Consider the following 19,705-nt stretch of genomic DNA (forward strand, 5'->3'; position numbering starts at 1 on the left):
CTATTCAAGAGAAAACTAACAAAAATACCACATTTTGTCTTCTTTTTTTTCTAACTGAAATACCAGCTTTTAATCTCTGAATTAATTAAGGAAAATATCAATACATATGTTGATAGGAATGAATAATTAAGTATCTATACATACTTTTTCTTAATTAGGTGGGTAAGATAGAGAGTGATGTTTTGACATTTTTACCCTTGTCTTCTACACACATAATTGTCTTTTTTCTCTCCTTCATATTATCTGAATATTATTGACATTATTTCCGGTAATTTTTTGGTGTAATCTCCGATCACCGTCTCTCTTCCAAACTCTCCTCTTTCTTCGTTGTCACCTCTATTTCTTCACAAACGAATTCTATATCTAAGTCTCTATTTGGATCATCAACTTCATCGTTTTTACATGCAACACACAATCATCACCAAATAATTAACAAAACTAGAGAGTTGGAAAAGAAATACAAAAACAAGGAAAAGATAGAGAAATATTACACGAGTTTGGGATGGACTAAACTTTTAATTTGATGAATTGGGGGTGAAAATCATGGTTTTGTAATCTAAAGTGAAGATGGAGAGGACATAGAGAGAGATAGGAAACGAAGAGAAGGAAAACGAAGAAGTTCAACGTCCATGATAACTAATAAGTTAACGGTGATAAACAAATTATCATGATAAATAAATAAACCAATGCATAAATTAACATATTACGAGAATAGATAATTGCTAATCTATTAGTTACCGAATGTTAACATGATAAAAAAAAATTTTGTTATGTATAATAGTTATCTATAATGTAATATACAATTTACCACTTTAAAAGACATGTTAGGGTGATAACTAAATTGTTAATGTATAAGTTAACAGTAATAATTAAATTACCAAAATAAATAAAGATGTTTATATATAATACATATTCTATAATAAATGATTTAACACGAGAAACATGATTTGACGTAAGATGATTAGTGCTTTCACCTTGCTACTGTTTTTCAAAGACGTGTTTATCATACTAATCAAATAAATTAACTACCTAAACTTGAAACCGCCAAAATTCATTTTTTGTTGTTGCATATAATTGTTTTTTTGATATTTTTATTGTTAACGTGTATATTTGATGAAGGGTATTTTTGGCATTAATTTGAGTTAGATGAAAGAGAACTAAATAACAAATCTTCATAGTCAGATTCTTTATTTTTCATTCTTTTGAGTATAGATATTTAAATCATGTGTTTGTACCTAATTTTCTTTAATGAACAATTAAAACATCATGTGTTTGTACCTAATTTTCTTTAATGAACAATTAAAACATTATGTCATTATATGTTTGTACCTAATTTTCTTTAATTAACAATTAAAACATCATGTGTTTGTACCTAATTTTCCATTAATTAACAATTAAAACATCATGTGTTTGTACCTAATTTTCTTTTTTACCCTATTTTATTAGTTTTTGATTAGTAATATATAAGAAGATAATATACTAGTTTTAAATGTTATTGTGAGGAACAACTGTACAAGGAGGAACAAATCAACTACTAAATTTTTGGTGTTCTTTGTGACATTTTAAAGCAACATACCATTACAAAACAAGGATCACTGTAATTTTTTTTTTATTTATGAAAATGATTATTTAATTAATCCTAACCTAACTATGCATGAGTGGATTCGATGTATCTCGAGAATTTATGGATCCAAAAACTCAACCATACAAGAGGGAATTTCTAGGAAATTTTCTCCAATGTCGAATTCCAAATTCTCGGTCCCGCTAAAAAAGGAAGTCGAAATTATAAAAGAGAGAGTACCTTAGAAAAACATTCCCGAATATGGGAACGATTAATGACCCCATATAAAATTGATATTTTTGGCAGAAATCCCTTTATCCAAATAAGATGAATTTGTTTAAAAAATTTGGATGATTAATAAAATAAAGAATTATTTATTTACCTCTATCTTATGTTTTGATTATGTATTTCACATATTATATATTAAAATACTATAACTTTAACATATTGATATATAAACAAAATATTATCATATTTCTTATCTATAACCATATCGAGTTTTAGAGATTTTTAAATGTATTGGATTTGACCATTCTAACTGTATCTAGTTATATAGCTTCCTAACTATATCAAATTTAGGTTGTTCCTAATTGTATCGAATTAAATATTTAAAACAGTAAAAAAGACTTTACAAAAATTTATTTATGCTTATTTATGGTTTACTTAGTAAATGTTTTCATTTAAATCTTGAATCCTATTTGCAAACACTTCTCGGTTTTTGTCCGATCTATGTCACGACCATCTTCATATCAACTGTCCCAATCTCTATTCACATGGGATGAGATCATTACTACAGTTTAATTGTGTAGATGGTTATAGTCCGGCTTGTAGTTTTAGTGACCTTGATACAATCCAATCCACTCGTCTTCCTAGAGATCTGAATCCTCATTATAGAACAATCTCCGTGTGTTTTCTGATTTTGAATGGCAACCTAATCTTAGTCATTAGTGGTATATGAAAAATTTGTCCATCATGTCTTCTCTAGGAAAAACTGTTTCTCATCCTCTCGTGTAATAGAGAGAACGTTTGTACAGATTTATCCATGGTTCCCCACTATTAAGGTGAGAACCTGACAAAGACTCTTAGCTGCTTTGATATGGTTCATGCTGGCAACCATTAAGGCGAATGATCTTCTCTCAACATGACAAGCTCTTTTGAAAGTGACTAGTTATAAACTCTTAGAAATTTTGGCGGAAGTGTCTTTGACACATCATGAACTCACTTGTGACATGTTGCTATGCAACTTCGCTTCCAAATTTCTATGATCCTACTGTCCAATTTAATGTTTACCATATCTATTGTTCCAATTATTATATAAACTTTTATTTCATTATTCTTATTATATCTCATCATGAGATTGATGAACTTGTAACTTTTGTCCCTTTTCTAATCATAATACCCAGAACCGAAAATCCAAATCGAAAACCCCGAAAAATAACCGAACCGAACACGAATCCGATTTTTAAAATTATCTGAATAGGGCGTACACTTCACTATCCAAAAAAACCCGAACCGAATCCGAAGCAAATCTATTACCCGTGGATATCCGAATATAAATATAAACTTAAAAATATTAGTTATATATATATTTATAATATCTCAAACACCTAAAATTAAAATTATAAATCCCAATATACTAAATTTTTTAGTGATGCATATACATTTGGATTACACGACCATGCAAGTTAACATTGTCTGGATCATAATTCTAGTAAAAAATATAAAACGAAAAGCGAATAATTAGACTATTGCATGTTAAAAACTCAAAAAGAAAAAAGATTGAAACTTTTTTTATTTAATACTATAAATTATGCAGAAAGTGGCATATTTAGATACTAGTCTGTTGACCACATTCTGACAACAAGCTAGCTGATATGTCGGGACGGCTGCAATTCCTTTTTTATTAGTGGAGAAAAAAACAAAAAAAATACCCGAAAGAGAAAAAAAAGATAGAGATGGAGAATCACACGACCATGAAAGTTTCATCTCTTAATTGTATCGATCTAGCCAACGACGATCTTAATCATTCTGTTGTTTCCCTCAAACAGGTTTGTCTCCCATCTCAGTTTTTCGATTTTGCATGTTGTTGTTTTCTTTTGACAAATCAATTTTGCATGTTATGAATCTTGATCATTAAAAGATTTTTTTTTTGATTCAATGATGATATGGGTAATTATGGCTTCAGGCATGTTTGGATTGTGGATTTTTCTATGTGATCAATCATGGGATAAGCGAAGAGTTCATGGACGATGTTTTCGAGCAGAGCAAGAAGCTTTTTGCTCTTCCTTTAGAAGAAAAGATGAAAGTGTTGAGAAACGAAAAGCATCGAGGCTATACACCTGTTCTTGATGAACTTTTAGATCCCAAGAATCAAATCAATGGTTTGTGTCACCTCTTGCTTAATTTCAAAGGTGTTTTTGATTGATTGATATTGAATTAATCTTTTTTTTTTGGGGTTTAGGGGATCACAAAGAGGGTTATTACATTGGAATTGAAGTTCCTAAAGATGATCCTCATTGGGATAAGCCATTCTATGGTCCTAACCCTTGGCCTGATGCTGGTTAGTACTTTTTTTTTTTGTGTGTTGATTTTGTTAATAGCACTTTCTTTGAATAAACCTTGATGTTTTTGGTTAGATGTTTTACCTGGTTGGCGAGAAACAATGGAGAAATATCATCAAGAAGCATTGTGAGTCTCATCTTTGGTTTGGCCTTGTTTATTTCAATAATTTATCTGTGTGTTGAAAATCTGAAAAAAGTATAACTATATGAACAAATTATTTCACCAAACTTTTCGCCTTTAATATGATGAGACGTTTTTGTATGGTCAGGAGGGTTTCTATGGCTATTGCAAGACTTTTGGCGTTAGCACTTGACTTGGATGTGGGATACTTTGATAGGACGGAGATGCTTGGAAAACCTATTGCAACTATGCGACTGTTGCGGTATCAAGGTAATTTATGGTCTTATGAAGATCATAGAGCTTTATAAATCCTTAAGCTTTGTATGTTCATCCCATTGGCTTCTTTTGATGACTTTAGGGATTTCTGATCCTTCGAAAGGAATATATGCATGTGGAGCACATTCTGACTTCGGAATGATGACTCTGTTAGCCACTGATGGTGTAATGGGACTCCAGGTTTTAAGCAGCTCAGATTTGCTTATTTACATACGTTTTGACATGACGGGGTTAGTTATGTGACGTTTAATAAAACTTGATGGTAGATATGCAAAGATAAGAACGCGATGCCGCAGAAGTGGGAATATGTACCGCCGATTAAAGGGTATAACGAACAACCTTTCTTATCGTTCGTTTTTCCATCATCTATTAAACCTTGAATTATATATTGACTAGCATCTGATACATATTAGTATTTTGTCAATTGGTTGGATTTATTTATTTTCTGTCTACAGAGCATTTATAGTGAATCTTGGCGATATGCTGGAACGTTGGAGCAATGGCTTTTTTAAGTAATCTTCTAAGTTCTAACTAACAAGTTATAGTGATTTGAAAGCAAGTTTTTCTAGCTAACATTTTTCTCACATATGTATGACCTTACAGATCCACGTTGCATCGGGTTCTTGGAAACGGTCAGGAACGATATTCTGTAAGGCCCTTACTAAAGCACATATGTGTATTATCTTTCTAATCTTGCAGAATTATTAGGGAGATGTTTTTAGCCATATACTCAATGCTTGCTTATAATATTCTCAACAGTTTACTTTGTATTTGACATGTTCAGAATCCGGTCTAGCAAGATATACCACATCTAATGTTTTCTTTATGCAGATTCCATTCTTTGTGGAACCAAATCATGACTGTCTCGTGGAGTGTCTCCCAACCTGCAAGTCGGAAAGCGAGCTTCCTAAGTAAGACTTTACCTTGTGTTATACTGAGACCTTTTAAGTGGTAAAAAGTTTTTTTTAAATGTTTATGATTGTTTTATGCATGTATAGATATCCACCGATCAAATGTTCGACATACCTCACCCAGCGTTACGAGGAAACACATGCGAATTTAAGCATCTACCACCAACAAACATGAATGCTCTTTGTGAGATCGACACTAGGAGGGAGTCTACAAAAGTAAATTTTATGTAAGTTCGTTGTTAGCTCAAAGCAAAGTAAAAGATATTGTAAGAATGTAAGGTAAGTGAAGTTTACGGCCACACCCTCCCTTACTTATTGGGAGGGATACACATACTTATGTCTTGTTTCAATCTATGTATCTGTACGAATTGACAGTCTCTTTAACGTTTAGAATCTACACGGGCTAGACTTGTTACATTACGAGTTTACGAGATGTTTTTCTAACGAAAATTCACCCACAACATATACATACATCACGTTGGTGGAGATCATTAGCCCAAAATGCGTTAAAGTGTTCACCAGAAGTGATACAGAAATTACGTATACAAGCAAACGTAACAAACCATGTACACTAATCATCATACATTGCCACAAGACAACAAAACCTTTTGAAAGCTCAGTTTTTCGCATGTAGACATTCTTGCAATGTGAAAATGTTTTCAACTGTTTTTCCATCAGCAATGGTTTGAAATCTGAGTTGTTATATTAAGTCTCACATGAATGAAAGTGGAGCGATCTACTTATTAAGGTAAATCAAAGACACAAAGGCCAAATTACAAACAAAAAGTTTTATAACTTTGTTTGCTAATGTCGAAACACAAAATAAACTGGTGGTAACAAAAAAAGTTTCTCTAGTTAATCTAAAGATACAACAGTTAGAATCATTGGCTCGAACCGAGCCACTTAGAGAAGTTGTCAAACTCGGGGTAGTCACTGTCCGAGATCATGGTCTTGTACCATGACTTCCCTGCTGATCTAATCTTCATTGCCTCCTCCTGTAAACGCCACACAAGTTAACAAAAAACCTTTAGTTAGGTGAACAAAGAGATGCAAGAAAACAGTTATTTAGTGAACGCATATCAAAATCAAGCAGAGCATAAGTGCATAACAATATTACAATACCTTAGATATGGGTTTGCTCTTCTTCTCCTTCTTAGCTTTCACTCTCTGAGCTTCAGCCAATAATGACATCCTCTTCGAGGTCTTAGCATAAGGATTAAGCTTAACCATCAAATTTAAATTATTCGAAGGATTCTTCATAATCACACCTCTCTTCACATCCTTCTTCATCGGCTTCACCACACTCTGTCCCGGTATGTACCAACCACACTCTACATTTCTTTGATGATGTTGGTGTTAATCTCACCGAGAAGTTGCATATCCTCTACGAATCGAAAAGTTACAACCGTCTAAAACGAGAAAAAGGGTTCTCGACAATGATGGTCCATGCATGATCTCTTGGCTCATTCGTGGTGATAGTCTCTTTGGTCATACCTTTCATCCCATCTCTTGGTTCGAACAGTGTGACCTGATCAATTGTCGGTCACTGGCGGTGCAAATCAGAGAGCTCGTGATGTCTGCTTAAAATAGTCACGTAAAGTCCAAAGCTATTATGTGGTAAAAGTTGTTGTTAAAAAACAAGAAAGTAAGATGCTCAATCCGGAAAGGAACATATGGAAAAAGCAAGATACTCAAAAGCGAAAGATGGTCGGTGAACTGTTTGGAAAAACGTAAAAAGTAAGGTATTCAAAAGAAAACGAATTATAGAGTTTCCAGGTAAATGTGGGAGCTACAAAAGTGTTGCAAGATCCTTTGAAAAGTCTCGCTCTCAAAAACACACATTCGTAAAGCTTGACCGATATATATTTATTATTCTAAATACATGTGAACGAACATCTCAAAGTAGTTTCATTTGTTGACAAAGATAGTTGCTATCGAAATTTTACATTACGTATTGCATCTGAATGATTTATCTGTTTATAATTTTCAGTTTTAAGATTCATGGACTAGCGTTTTGTCGACAGTGTCGGTCTAATGGAACTACTTGTCCGAATCCAAGAAAATAAGTTTACTTAAAAATGTATATATCATGGACTACTAATATGACAACTAATTTTGGTGGTTTTAAAGATATAACCATACTTTAAAACAGTTATTTGCATCTACAAGAATTGAAAAAATTGATATCTTGCATTTTGGCCCGAACATGGTTATCTACAAAAAAACTAAAGGGAGAAATATCGAAAAAATCACGAACTTTCAAATTTGAGACAAACAAATTATGAACTTTCGAAATATCATTTAAATCTCAAATTTTAGTTTGACTTAATAATAAAATGGTTAAGTTTTGTTGACTGAGTCATTTTAGGCAGGTTTTTTGTTAACTTTTGATGGAGTTGATTTTCCCTAACGTTTGGGTTTAGAATGATACCTTATATGTATTTAGAAATATACCTTATAAGCTTTCTGATACCCTACGTTGTGCTGATTTTTCTCTTTAACGATACCTTATATGTATGTAGAAGATTTATTTATTTTCCAAACGCTACGAAAAGTTAACTCCGTTTTTTTTTTGTTAAAGGAAATTTATCGATATGTCTAAAATGACCCAGTTATCGAATTTTAACTCTGTTATTAAAAAGTCAAACCAAACTTTTGAGATTTTAATGACATTTCAAAAATTCATACTTTTTCGTACTAAATTTAAAAGTTTGCGATAATTTGACATTTTTCCCAAAAAATAAATGTAGGGTTTTTGTTATGTATTCATTGTAGATAGGGAAGAGAGAGAGAAAAAAATAAGAAGAAGTTTTTTTAATCAAATTGGAGAAAAGTTTCTTAATACAATGTTAAGTTATATGGATTTTATATTGGGAAAAATGTCAAAACAATCATGAACTTTCAAATTTGGGATGAAAAAAACGTGAACTTTCGAAATGCCACTAAAATCATAAAATTTCGTTTGACTTTTGATAAAATGATTAAGTTTCGTTGACTTTGCTATTTTGGGCATGTCGTTAAGTTTCCGTTAACAACAAAACAACGGAGTTAACTTTTCGTTAACATTTTCCGTTAGAAGCGAAACGACGTCGTTTCAAAATGAAAATATATTACACAATATTTGCCAAGAAGGAATCGAACTCATGACTCTCCAGAATTATTACAAGCGCTCAACCAATATGCTACGATAACGTTTTGATTTTTTTGTAAACTGAAATATATATATATGTATATATACGCAAAACTAATTAAAAATAACCGAACTATAAAAACAATAACCAAACATGTAAAAATATGAAATACACCTACCATTAATATATATTTCGAAATAATAATGTAATTTTTTTTATTAAATGTATTGAATTAAAAAAATTTCTCTTAAAATATAAAAATGAAACTTGTGAAATATAGAACCTATAAATATATTACCAATTTTTTTTCTTATATACTTTCCATCTAAATATGAATAACAAATTGATTTGAAGATGGAATAATGATCTTATATTTATCTTTTATCAAATATTTATCAAATATATGTTTTATTATAAATAAAATTATATATAAAGTGAAATTGAATGAAACTCTATGTGCATGTATAGATTAATCCTATATTTATATGAGAAGGATTGGGTAAATTTTCTCTATTATTGAATTATTTTAGTTGGTTATTTTTAATTTATTACGTATATATATATATGTTTACAATACTTCTAAAACGTTAACATGGCTCAATGGTTTAGAGCTTTAATAGCATTGAGAAGGTCACTAGTTCGATTCTTCCTTGTGTTTGTTTTTGTTTCTTTTTTCCAATTTCAAAATGACGTCGTTTTGCTTTTAACGGTAAATGCTAACAAAAAATTAATCCTGTTATTTTTTTGTTAACGGAAACTTAACGACATGCTTAAAATGGCAAAGTCAACAAAACTTGACTATTTTATCAAAAGTCAAGCAAAACTTTACAATTTTATTGGCAGTTTGGAAGTTCACGTTTTTTTCGTCCCAAATTTGAAAGTTCATGCTTTTTTTGACATTTTTCCATTTTATATTCTCACGAGTTTCATCAAAGAAAAGTCTAAGTTTTCTTTCAAGTAAGTGTGCGAACATTAATAACTACAACGACAACATTTTTTTGGGGGGTCAACTAAAATCAACAACGAAAATATTTTTTTTCAAGAAAATAAACAACGAAAAACATGTTCGCAAATCTCTTGATTTAGCGCATATAATTATATGTTCAACGCATATTAAATCTGGATTATCACATTTTATGTTACCACACTAAACTACAAGCTTAGGGAATCAATCACAAGAATACGTATAAAGAATCTCTCTCACTTGCACGTACCCACCAAACTGATCTAGTCATCTATATGTAGCAATCAATCTAAAATGAAAGAATCAAGAAAATACACAATCAAGAACAATCTAATCTAACAAATCTACAAGACTGACTATCTTATTGTCTCTTCTTTGTGCCCATTACCAAACCAAAAAAGAAACCACTATTCGTCTTTGTCTTCTTCTTCCTTCTTTTCTCATCATCCACTTTATAAGCTACGGATCGGCTTTTCGTCATCCACGAAATCACTTTCTCTCCTCTACCGCTGCCTCCGGACATTAACAAGTATCGTCGGCGATCAACAATAGGAGAAGGACAAGAAGAGACAGAAGAAGAACCGTCAGATGAAAGAGAGGAAGTAGTTGAGGAAGAAGTAGACAAGATTTGACGAGATCTTGGTCTACGTGAAGAAGCTGCTTTGATAAAAAGAGAGAGCCTCTCGTTAAGACAAAGAGAACAAACACCAGGTGATTGTCTATGCTTTGGATGCTTCTTGCAAAACACTGCGTTTTTGGTCTTATCTTCTGCCTTGTTCTTGTTACTTGACCCTCGTCTTATTCCGAGCAAGCTCGTGCTTAAGCTCGCCATTTCTTCATCTATTTGAGTGGTTAAGAAGAAACATCAAAAATGTTTATATAATTTTAATGGAGAGAATGATTTGGTCGTGGATGGTTCATTGGAGGTTTCTAGGGATTTTCCGGGAAAGTTTGAAGATGGGCCTTTTGTAAGATTTTTTTAGTTGACAGGTCGTGTGGGTCGGGGAAAAGAAGAATCAACGGTTAGGATGAAAGTAAGAGATTAAGTGACGGCTAAGATTGAGTGTAACAGGTCAGTTGAAATGACTAGAAAATTCCGAGTCTGGTAGGCGCAGAAAGTCCCAAACATTGTGTAATTCATATACAATATATAAACATTTACATATTAAAAAACATAAAACAAACAAAAATATATATAAGTTTAGTTCTTTTGGTTTGTACGTTATTAAATTTACACACAAAATACATTTAAACGCCATAATGTTTTAATCATAAGATGGTTTTTTCTACCATTTTGAAAAAATTAATTCCAAATCAACTACAATTGAATTGATCTTTCTAAAATTAACATATTTCTATGATACCATAATATTTGATATTTTTGCGTCTACCAAATAGGAAAAGGGTATTTTCATATTTTTACTGTTGGCTAAGTGTATTTTCATACCTGAATAATTTGGTAGGATAAACATGGGTTAAATTTTAGTTTTGTTTAATTTTTATTTCTATATTTTTGTTAAAAACAAATTGATATATTATAGTAGTAAGTGAAAAAAATTTAGCAACCACAAAATAAGATTGCATATAATTATGTTAGATCAAAAGTCAACATATTATAAATGAACCATATCTAAAATATATTAATTAAGGAACTTAGCTATTACTTTGAGTTAATTTAGGAAGTCATTTCTGAATTTTCAGTTTTTTAGTTGTTGAAATAGAAGTTTGTTTGAGCTAATTACATAATTTAGCATAATCGAATATATTATAAACATATATTTGGTATATAATAATACAAAATTCAGCCCGTACATAGAAACCGTATTTTTCATTTTAGAATTCTAATGAAAAAATTACTTACAAAATCAAAATTTTAAATATTTAGAGGTTGCAATCCTTATTTAAATCATCACATCTAATTTTAACCCACCGTTTATTATAAACATTATAACTTGTTTTATCATATAATATATTATATTTAACATGTTTAATTGTGAATTTCTGATTGATATGGCCAAGGGGAAATTGTATGATATATTTATCGTTAGAATTCATCAAAATATTCATTACTGGGCTACAAAATTACGAAAAATTGAATTTAGCTTCGCGAAGAGAAGTTGTAATAAGGCAGCACACTTGTTAGCTAAAAGGGGATGTCGATCTACTTGTTATTTTTCTGATTGTATGTACCTGCAATTATGGCCCAGTGAACAATTGTATCATGACGTTTTAAATTAATAAAATTATCTTTTCGACGAAAAAAATATGTCACCTGTTATAAATATTTTAAATATATCTATTTTAAAAAATCAAATTAGAGTACTAACAATTTTTCAAATTTTGATTTATTAAATAATTGTGATATTCTTTAAAAATATTAAATTACAATATTTATAAATGTTCAAAATTTTTTTTTTTTATTATGGTGGTATATAATATTATTTCAAAAAACAATTCTACGAAATCGAATATAAATTTTGGCCCGTCAGTCAGTTAAAACTTTTGTTGAATTATTTTTTTTAAGAATATATATTACCTAAGTCTGAAAATCTATTTATTTTTATATTTTATGGATGATATGATGATCTATTTTGTTCACAAAAATAGTATGATAAAAAGATGTGAGGTGAAGTATAATAATTAATAACAAATTAATATGGTAAGTTAGATATCAAATCTTATATGATCATTTTGATTGGTTATTCTTTTTTTAGAAATAATAACTTGACCGTTTTAGAATCCGTAGACCCGTGAGATTATTAAGTGGATCAAATTCTATGATTATATTTTTCTATGACATATTAATGTGGTTGTTACACTTTTGAATGTGACAACTTATGAGTGTAGTCTCCAATTAATAGTATAGGATTTACTACCCAAACCGCACAATTATTTGAAATTTATACATGAACTTGATAATTAGTGTAAAAATCAGATTCAAACTAACATGTGTTAGTCAACATCGTTACAAATCTGACTCAGCAAACATGTGGATTATGAAGTGTATATAAACGACGTTGTTTTGCATTTTTGGAGTTAAAATCTTAAAATAAAATTGCAAAACAAGGATTTCGAATCTTCGACCTTGTCCCTTTTAAAGGTGGTACATATATAACCATTTGTTCTCAAAACCTTCATTGAGACTTACCCAAGGATGTGAATTTATAAACATTAACGGTTTTGGGTTTTCAAACTAACAAAACAACGTAGCTGCGAATTGGGGAAAAATAATCCAAATCTAGGGTTTCAAATTGAAAACAATTTCTCATTTCTTCTTCTTCTCTAAAATAGAACAGAGAGCGACAAACAAGGAAATATTGAGAATAGAGAGCTAAAGAGATACATTGAGAAGAAGATATCGTCATTTTTCAAAAACAAAGTGATTCCTACTTATCCAGATATACCAGATTATCCATGGAAAGAGTTTTAAAACCTCCTCTCCTAATCTGAATTCCCGGCCTCTCCAAAAAATGAAGTCAAAATTATAAAACAGGGAATTTCTAGGGAAAATATTCCATGAAGAAGGAATAGGCGAAAGAGCCTAAATCTGTCTCGATGGTGTAATGGAAAAGAATTAAAGAAAATCTTCCGAGAATATCGCTGGGGAGGGGGTCTACCATCTCTATATAAAGCGATCCAAAGACTTCATAGCAACGGAGAAGAAAACGCTTTCAACTTCGGACAACGCAATAGCTCCGACTTTGAAGGCAAAAATACTTTTTCTATTTCAAATCTAAACACTTGTATGATCAAACACTCTTTTCATTAATAATATCTAGAACACCATCTTTGGTTCACTATCATCTTCTGATGTTCTTTGAGATTCTCGAGAAGTTTCTTTCCTCAAACGAACCTAAGTATAAATTTGATTATGTAAGTTTTGGCTTTCACAAAGACAATTGTGCGTTTTCTATTTGATATAATGCATATATTTTTCTTGATATATAAGTTTTATCTAATCTGCTTTAAAATAGATTGAATATTATAGAATTAGCTTTAAGATAATGATAGATATAGTTTTTTGTTTGTTTCTTTTTGTGCACTATGAGATATATACTTAAATTTTATTGATAACGTGTGTTGTTGATAAGAATGTTAGTATATTTAGATGTGTCTATTATTTTATAAATTCTATCTCATTTAAAGTAAGTTTTCAGGAGAGAAAATTTGTACTTATGTGATTATGACATTGAGGAAAATAATATTTAGGAAATAGTTGGATTTTCAAAATAAATTGTAAGTTTTTTCTAATTTTTTTTTTTTTTAATCTTAATTTTTCTTATATTAGCTAAAATTTAAATTTAATATGACACATATCTTATTTTAGATAAACAAATGGATGAATAGTTGCAAATGGATGAATAAATGGAATGCATAACTGATATGTTAAAACTAAATATTTCATCTGCACCGGCAATCCGCTTTTACTATTCAACACATATTTTAAAGCGTTTGAACTGCTTGATCCTCATTTGTACTGCTAAATTTACTTGATCCGCTTTTGTATTGTTTGATATGGCTTATCTGTTTCTTCTGATATGTTTTATCCATTTGGAGCTTCTATTTTTGAAATATTGGTTTTTGAAAACAGTTGTGGATTTTTTACTTGATATATGCATATATTCTTATTGATATATAACTTTTTTTTCTTTTCTCTATTACAATGAAGTTAATATTATAAAAATCAGCCTAACAAATGATGAGAGATACAGTTTTTTTTTTAGTTTTTTTTGTGCATGATTAGATAGATAGTTAAACTGTATTTGTAAGATGTGTAGTTGATAACAATATTAGTATATTTTGATGTGTGTTTTATTTTATAAATTCCAGCTTATTAAATATAGTTTTTCATGAGATAAAATTATCACTTATGAGATTATGACGTTGAGAAAAAACAATATTTACTTTTATCGCGATTCACTAAAGAAAATCATAACGTACGACCACGATTAAAAGTCAAGTGTGGACGCGTGCACAGCTGATAAACGGACGCGGATAGAAGAAAAAGTGAAGTGGCAAGTTTCCCAAATTTTCCCAGTCCCGAAGAATCTTCGGAAATATTTGGATTTCCACCATAAAGATGGATGTCATTATTATGAGTGATGACATAAGTATGATAATGTCATACACCTTTGGGATGATGTAACTAAGATGATGACATGCATTTTTATGTGCCATCATTATGATTATGTACCCACATCACACATCTCTCACTTCACACATCAAAACTTCTTTTAGTTATTCCACATCCAAAACATGACTACAAATAAACAATCGATGGATTTGGCGTGAGGAAAAGAAGACCGATGAAGACAAGAAGACCGGAGACAAAAAAGTGATCTCTCTCTAGGATTCGTCGGAGGAATTGTCTCAAGAAGCCTTGAACTATTCAGAGAGTTGTCTTAAAAGTAGGTCTGCGAGGAAGATGAAGAAATTCAGGTATGAGGCTGAAGCAAACACCAGAATAGGCGCCAATAAGAAGAAATAACGAAGAAGTGTGAATCCTATAGTGCAAAATAAGTGCATCGCACAAAATTATGAAATTTTCAAATATTTGTGTGTTTTGTATTAATCTTTCCTTCATTCTTCATGTTGTCGTAATCAAAAAATTATTAGTATGTCATATGTTATGGTGCCACCTAGCTAAAAAAAATATTAACTTAAGAAATTGGCCGTTGATCTGTCTGCTTGTTTCTCGTTATAGCGGCTAACTCGGATAATAAAAAAACAAAATTTCAATTTTAAAACAACAAACAAAAGGACCTTAGTTGTATGAAATCAATAACACTACCGCTTACTCGAATTAAGCAAAGTATATTATATTATTGGCTCTTCTTATTATATTTTGTTTATAGTTTTAAAAGTATGGGTATGAGAGAACCAATGAGCGAGATAAAAAAAAATGAATCAATGCTTGAGGGTTTGATGCATTTCATGTCAACATCCATGACTCAGCAATTATTGTTTTAATTCTAATAAGTGAGGATGTTACATTAATTCTAATACCTACATATCCATATGCAATTACATTCTTTTTATTAAAAATGACAATGCTTGAGCGTCATCACCACCAATTAGTGTCAACTCCTTGATTTTGAAGCCAAATAACAAAACTCCATACCTCAAGCACCGGTTTTGTCTAATATTAGTCGAAACATCAATTCTTCATTCCTTCCATTGATATTGACCACGGTGTAATGAAATGGGATTGGACCACTTTCGTTTAATCTCATCACGACCGGTCACTATGAAATGCCACCATTTGTTACATTTGAAAATCTGGGTTTGCAATTGTGATACAAGAATATCATCATCTAAATAAAGAGCAACAAAATCATCTTCATATATTATTGATATATTTTTCATTGATCCGGAGATGAATCGAAAGAGAGGTATAATTCCATCCGTAGATAATCCTAATCCTTCAAGTGAAACTTCCATACCATGGGGCATTGGGACAGTCACCAGTTGATAATCGGAAGTTTCGCCGGCAGAGTAAGAACTCACTGGAAACATAGACTCTACAAATAAAAATATCACAATCGTACTGAATTGACATTAGGACAGTGGAGAACCATTTTTCATTCTTCTCCCAAAATCCATTAAATAGAATCATTGGTGACACGACTTCAACTATTCTCTCGGAGGTAAGACCGAATCGGTGAAGGATCCATCATAGAAGCATCAACCGGAGAAAAGAGGTTTGATAGAAACCAAAAATCTGTAAATCCATCAAAAGTTTCCTCAATTGAGAATTTATTTGGAAAATCTAATCAAACAAACAATAACGGGAGTACGGTCGACATCAGAGTCGACGCTGACCGAAAAAAAGCATAGAAAGTTGCTTTCACAAGGGGTCGCCTTTTGTCTCTTCTCTTGTAAATGACTTTATTAGTTTAATGGGAGATGAGTACATGTGCTAAAATTCTAAAAATAAACCATAAGTATAAGTTTGCAGTATCACATCAAACGATGTAAGCCCCTTCATGACATGTCATGATACGTTTAAATTCTTAAAATGAAATATAAGTATTCAAAAGTTTGTTCCTATAAGTTATTTTAACTTTTTTGTGTTTTAATTTAACGAATGAAAAAATTATATTACTATGTAAATACAATTTTATCTAATTAAATTAATGTAAAATAAATTATATGTTATGTTAAACTTCAATGACCTTTTTAATTAGTTATTATCCATATTAAATGATTATTTTTAAAGTTAAGAAATGCTAAATTTGGTTGACTAATAACACAAGTAGAAACAAAATTTTAATCTTCCTTTTTTTTTTTTTTCAGATATAGACATTAAAATTATTTATTATCCATACTAAATGAATTTTTTCTTTCAGATGTAGACATAAAAATTATTTATTATCCATGCTAAATTTAGTTGACCAATAACACATGTAATTATTTTTTGTTAATTTCCTTTTGGTTAAGAAGTGTTTTTTTTAATAGATATAGGCATAAATTAGTATACCTAATTTTGGTTTTGTTAGGTTTTCTATTTCTTTAACGGTAAAAGGCAAATCTTTTCTGACACATGTAGACATTTGATCAATAGACTTGACACATCGCACAATCTTATGAGTTACTAACTTTGAAAACCATACTTTATATAATAAAATAAATATTTAAGTAAGTTTTTTTTTGAATAAAATATTTAAGTAAGTTTTAATAAAAAGTTCGTACAATAATTAAGTAGAAAATAGTATATTTTACATTTTTCTCTCTTCCACAGTCTCTATTAATTCAATCTCATTACTTTTTTCAACATCAGCATAAAATTTCAGTTATATAGAAATCAATGAATGGTGTTTTAATCATACAAATATTTTCTTACCATAAAATTACATTACATATGATTTTGACTTCATTTGTAAATTTTTAAGATTGGTTTTGTATTTTTATATATAAGATAGAGTTGATGAATCTATGTTTTTAAGATTATGATGACCATTATGTCATATTTTGTTGGACTAAACAGTAATATTGGTTTCACACGGATATCATATATTATCAATCGTTGCAAATTGTAAACTATGTAGTATATACATAATGTAAGTATACAAATTTGGATTTGTTATGAGTTTACTAAAGAACATAATGGATATATATATATATATATATAGTTTGTCTATCGAAATTGTTTTACGATTTACATGAAAAATAAATTCTAACACTTTTCTTTCCTTGAGATGGATGTTCCTGTTTACTGTTTAAATTTTGGATGAGTTTATAAAAACCTAACCCATTAAAAAAATATTTGTAATTTTCAGTTTGGTTTATTTTTTTCAGATTTTGTTTGGTTCCTATTAAGCAAGCAACCAAAATATATAAACAGATAGTTTCTTATCTTATATTATATTTATTGATGGCTCTGATTGGTAACATTGGGTAATAGACTAATAGCATACTAGTATAAGTTGCAAAGTAAAAATTCGCAAAATGAAAACTTGTAGATGAAAAACCGTAAATGAAATCAATTTAAAAATATGTTGATACATTTTTCAGAATATTTGATAATAAAAAATTATTTAAAATTTGTAAAAAAGTTTTTTTTATTATTATTTGAATGATAAAATTTTCATGTAAAGAATTACCTATTTTCCTTTACAATTTCTAATATTTAGTAAACGTAAAATAATAAAAATTTATTATGCAAATACGCAACTTTTTTTTTTTTTTTGGACAAAAACTTTTGATTTCACTCATTCTAAGGAATACAAAGTTCAGTAGCTCTACAACCTTGAAGAATACAACAATAAGATTTAAAGCATATAGGTATGCAGCATAAGTAAAATAAGGATAGACCGACGATGAATCCATGAATTCTCGGAGACAATTGTTGAGGTTGCTACAAACGAGAAGACGGTCAGCCGGGATCACCACCACGATCACGTCGGGAGATGAGAGGATAGTCACGGTATTAGATATAGTGACGTTGAGAAAAGTTCTGAAACCTTGAAACTCGCCGGCGCAAGACACTCTACACGAAGTAGTGATAGGTTTATGGAACTCGATTGCTTGCACAGCATAGAAGCCGAAAGCAGAGGACGGTTGGAACAAATGGTTCTCTGCATAAAGGAGGAGGGGTTGAAACAAATGGTTCTCTCCATAAAGGAGGAGGGTTGGAACAAATGATTTTCAGATTCTAAATGAAGATGATTAAAGAGGACCTTTACAAATTGATTCGGGATCTCTCAATAGATGGTCAATGAAATTCCTATGCGACTGGATCCAAATCTGAAGGATGAGGGTGGTTGGGAGATGCTTTGTCGAAAACTCAGCGGAGCTATTGATCGGAATAAGAACAGATATACCAAGATGGTGACCATGGTCACACCAAAACCGACTCGAATGTGGATATACTATGCCGAAGAGCGTAGATCTTGTTTTCTCAGACAAAGGAAAATGAGTAATGCTTTGGACCAGGGTTCGAAGGAGATAATTGCAAAGACAAGATATAGATGTCGACACAAGGATTGAAAGGTGTCCTCTCCCATTCAAAACAAAGTATCGAAACATCAACGTAATTGGATTTTGCAATAGTATTAAAAAATCAGACCTGGGCCTAGTAGGGGATAGGGTTGGGCCGCAAATAAAGATGTTGGATTTCATTAAAGGGAATGTGACACGTTTAGGCACTTTAAGATAATCTTATTCCTTTTGAGACACTTATAAGGGAGAGGACACTTTTTCCATTATTTGACTTTTTTTAAGACATTTTTACCCTTAATTTAACCAACTACTTTTATTTTAAAATTTAATACAAATTAAACATTTTCTCTCTCTTCCACAATCCTTACGCAAAATAAAAGAAATCTATCTCTCTCTCTCCCCCTTTCATGATTTGTAGTGTCTTTCTCTCTCCACGTCTCCATAACTTCTAGGCTCGATTCCTCTTATCGAGTATGGCGGCCGCTCACCAAAAATCGATGGTACCAATTCTGCAAATAAATGGGAGAATTTTCTTAAACAATTAGATCTCGATTATCTCAGGAATTTGGTAAAATTTCTATGTTCATAAGGTCTTAGAGGTGGAGATCTCTGCAAACTGTAAAAAAAATCAACAAACAATTTTTTGGTGTCCATAATAACGAGTCCATTTAAATATATCCATTCGGAAACCTTTTTACTGATCCATATCCAATCTATATATCATGTCCATAATAACAGG

At 30.7% G+C, this 19,705-nt stretch overlaps 3 protein-coding genes, 2 long non-coding RNA genes and 1 pseudogene across 7 annotated transcripts; 2 read left to right on the forward strand and 4 right to left on the reverse strand.

Annotated features, from left to right (window-relative positions):
- Window positions 1-281: 281 nt before the first annotated feature.
- On the forward strand, window positions 282-583 carry AT1G06817. The gene has a single exon (NR_139151.1). It is a non-coding gene; the product is annotated as an other RNA (long non-coding RNA).
- On the reverse strand, window positions 492-942 carry AT1G06823. The gene has a single exon (NR_139152.1). It is a non-coding gene; the product is annotated as an other RNA (long non-coding RNA).
- A 2,434-nt stretch (window positions 943-3,376) lies between these two features.
- On the forward strand, window positions 3,377-5,928 carry AT1G35190 (2-oxoglutarate (2OG) and Fe(II)-dependent oxygenase superfamily protein). 2 transcript variants are annotated; one of them, NM_103217.4, is made up of 11 exons: window positions 3,377-3,609; window positions 3,747-3,942; window positions 4,023-4,121; window positions 4,198-4,249; window positions 4,392-4,513; window positions 4,602-4,699; window positions 4,786-4,844; window positions 4,975-5,031; window positions 5,123-5,168; window positions 5,351-5,430; window positions 5,518-5,928. In NM_103217.4, exons 1-11 carry the CDS (start codon window positions 3,517-3,519, stop codon window positions 5,603-5,605), a joined length of 990 nt encoding a protein of 329 aa, NP_174753.1. In that variant the 5' UTR covers window positions 3,377-3,516; the 3' UTR covers window positions 5,606-5,928. The 2 variants fall into 2 exon arrangements, with proteins under 2 accessions (NP_174753.1, NP_001077664.1); NM_001084195.1 differs by having other exon boundaries at window positions 3,396-3,609; window positions 4,461-4,513; window positions 5,518-5,847.
- A 243-nt stretch (window positions 5,929-6,171) lies between these two features.
- On the reverse strand, window positions 6,172-7,044 carry AT1G35200 (annotated as a pseudogene). The gene is made up of 2 exons: window positions 6,553-7,044; window positions 6,172-6,425 (listed from the first exon to the last, which is right to left on the reverse strand).
- A 2,510-nt stretch (window positions 7,045-9,554) lies between these two features.
- On the reverse strand, window positions 9,555-10,648 carry AT1G35210 (uncharacterized protein). The gene has a single exon (NM_103219.4). It carries the CDS (start codon window positions 10,355-10,357, stop codon window positions 9,887-9,889), a length of 471 nt encoding a protein of 156 aa, NP_564454.1. The 5' UTR covers window positions 10,358-10,648; the 3' UTR covers window positions 9,555-9,886.
- A 5,042-nt stretch (window positions 10,649-15,690) lies between these two features.
- AT1G35215 (uncharacterized protein) lies at window positions 15,691-19,144 on the reverse strand (the record flags this gene model as incomplete). The annotated part of the gene is made up of 4 exons (NM_001333137.1): window positions 18,705-19,144; window positions 18,195-18,602; window positions 15,969-16,046; window positions 15,691-15,839 (listed from the first exon to the last, which is right to left on the reverse strand). Exons 1-4 carry the CDS (start codon window positions 19,051-19,053, stop codon window positions 15,691-15,693), a joined length of 984 nt encoding a protein of 327 aa, NP_001323270.1. The 5' UTR covers window positions 19,054-19,144.
- Window positions 19,145-19,705: the final 561 nt, after the last annotated feature.

This window comes from Arabidopsis thaliana (genome assembly GCF_000001735.4).
Source record: "Arabidopsis thaliana chromosome 1 sequence".
NCBI lineage: Eukaryota > Viridiplantae > Streptophyta > Magnoliopsida > Brassicales > Brassicaceae > Arabidopsis > Arabidopsis thaliana.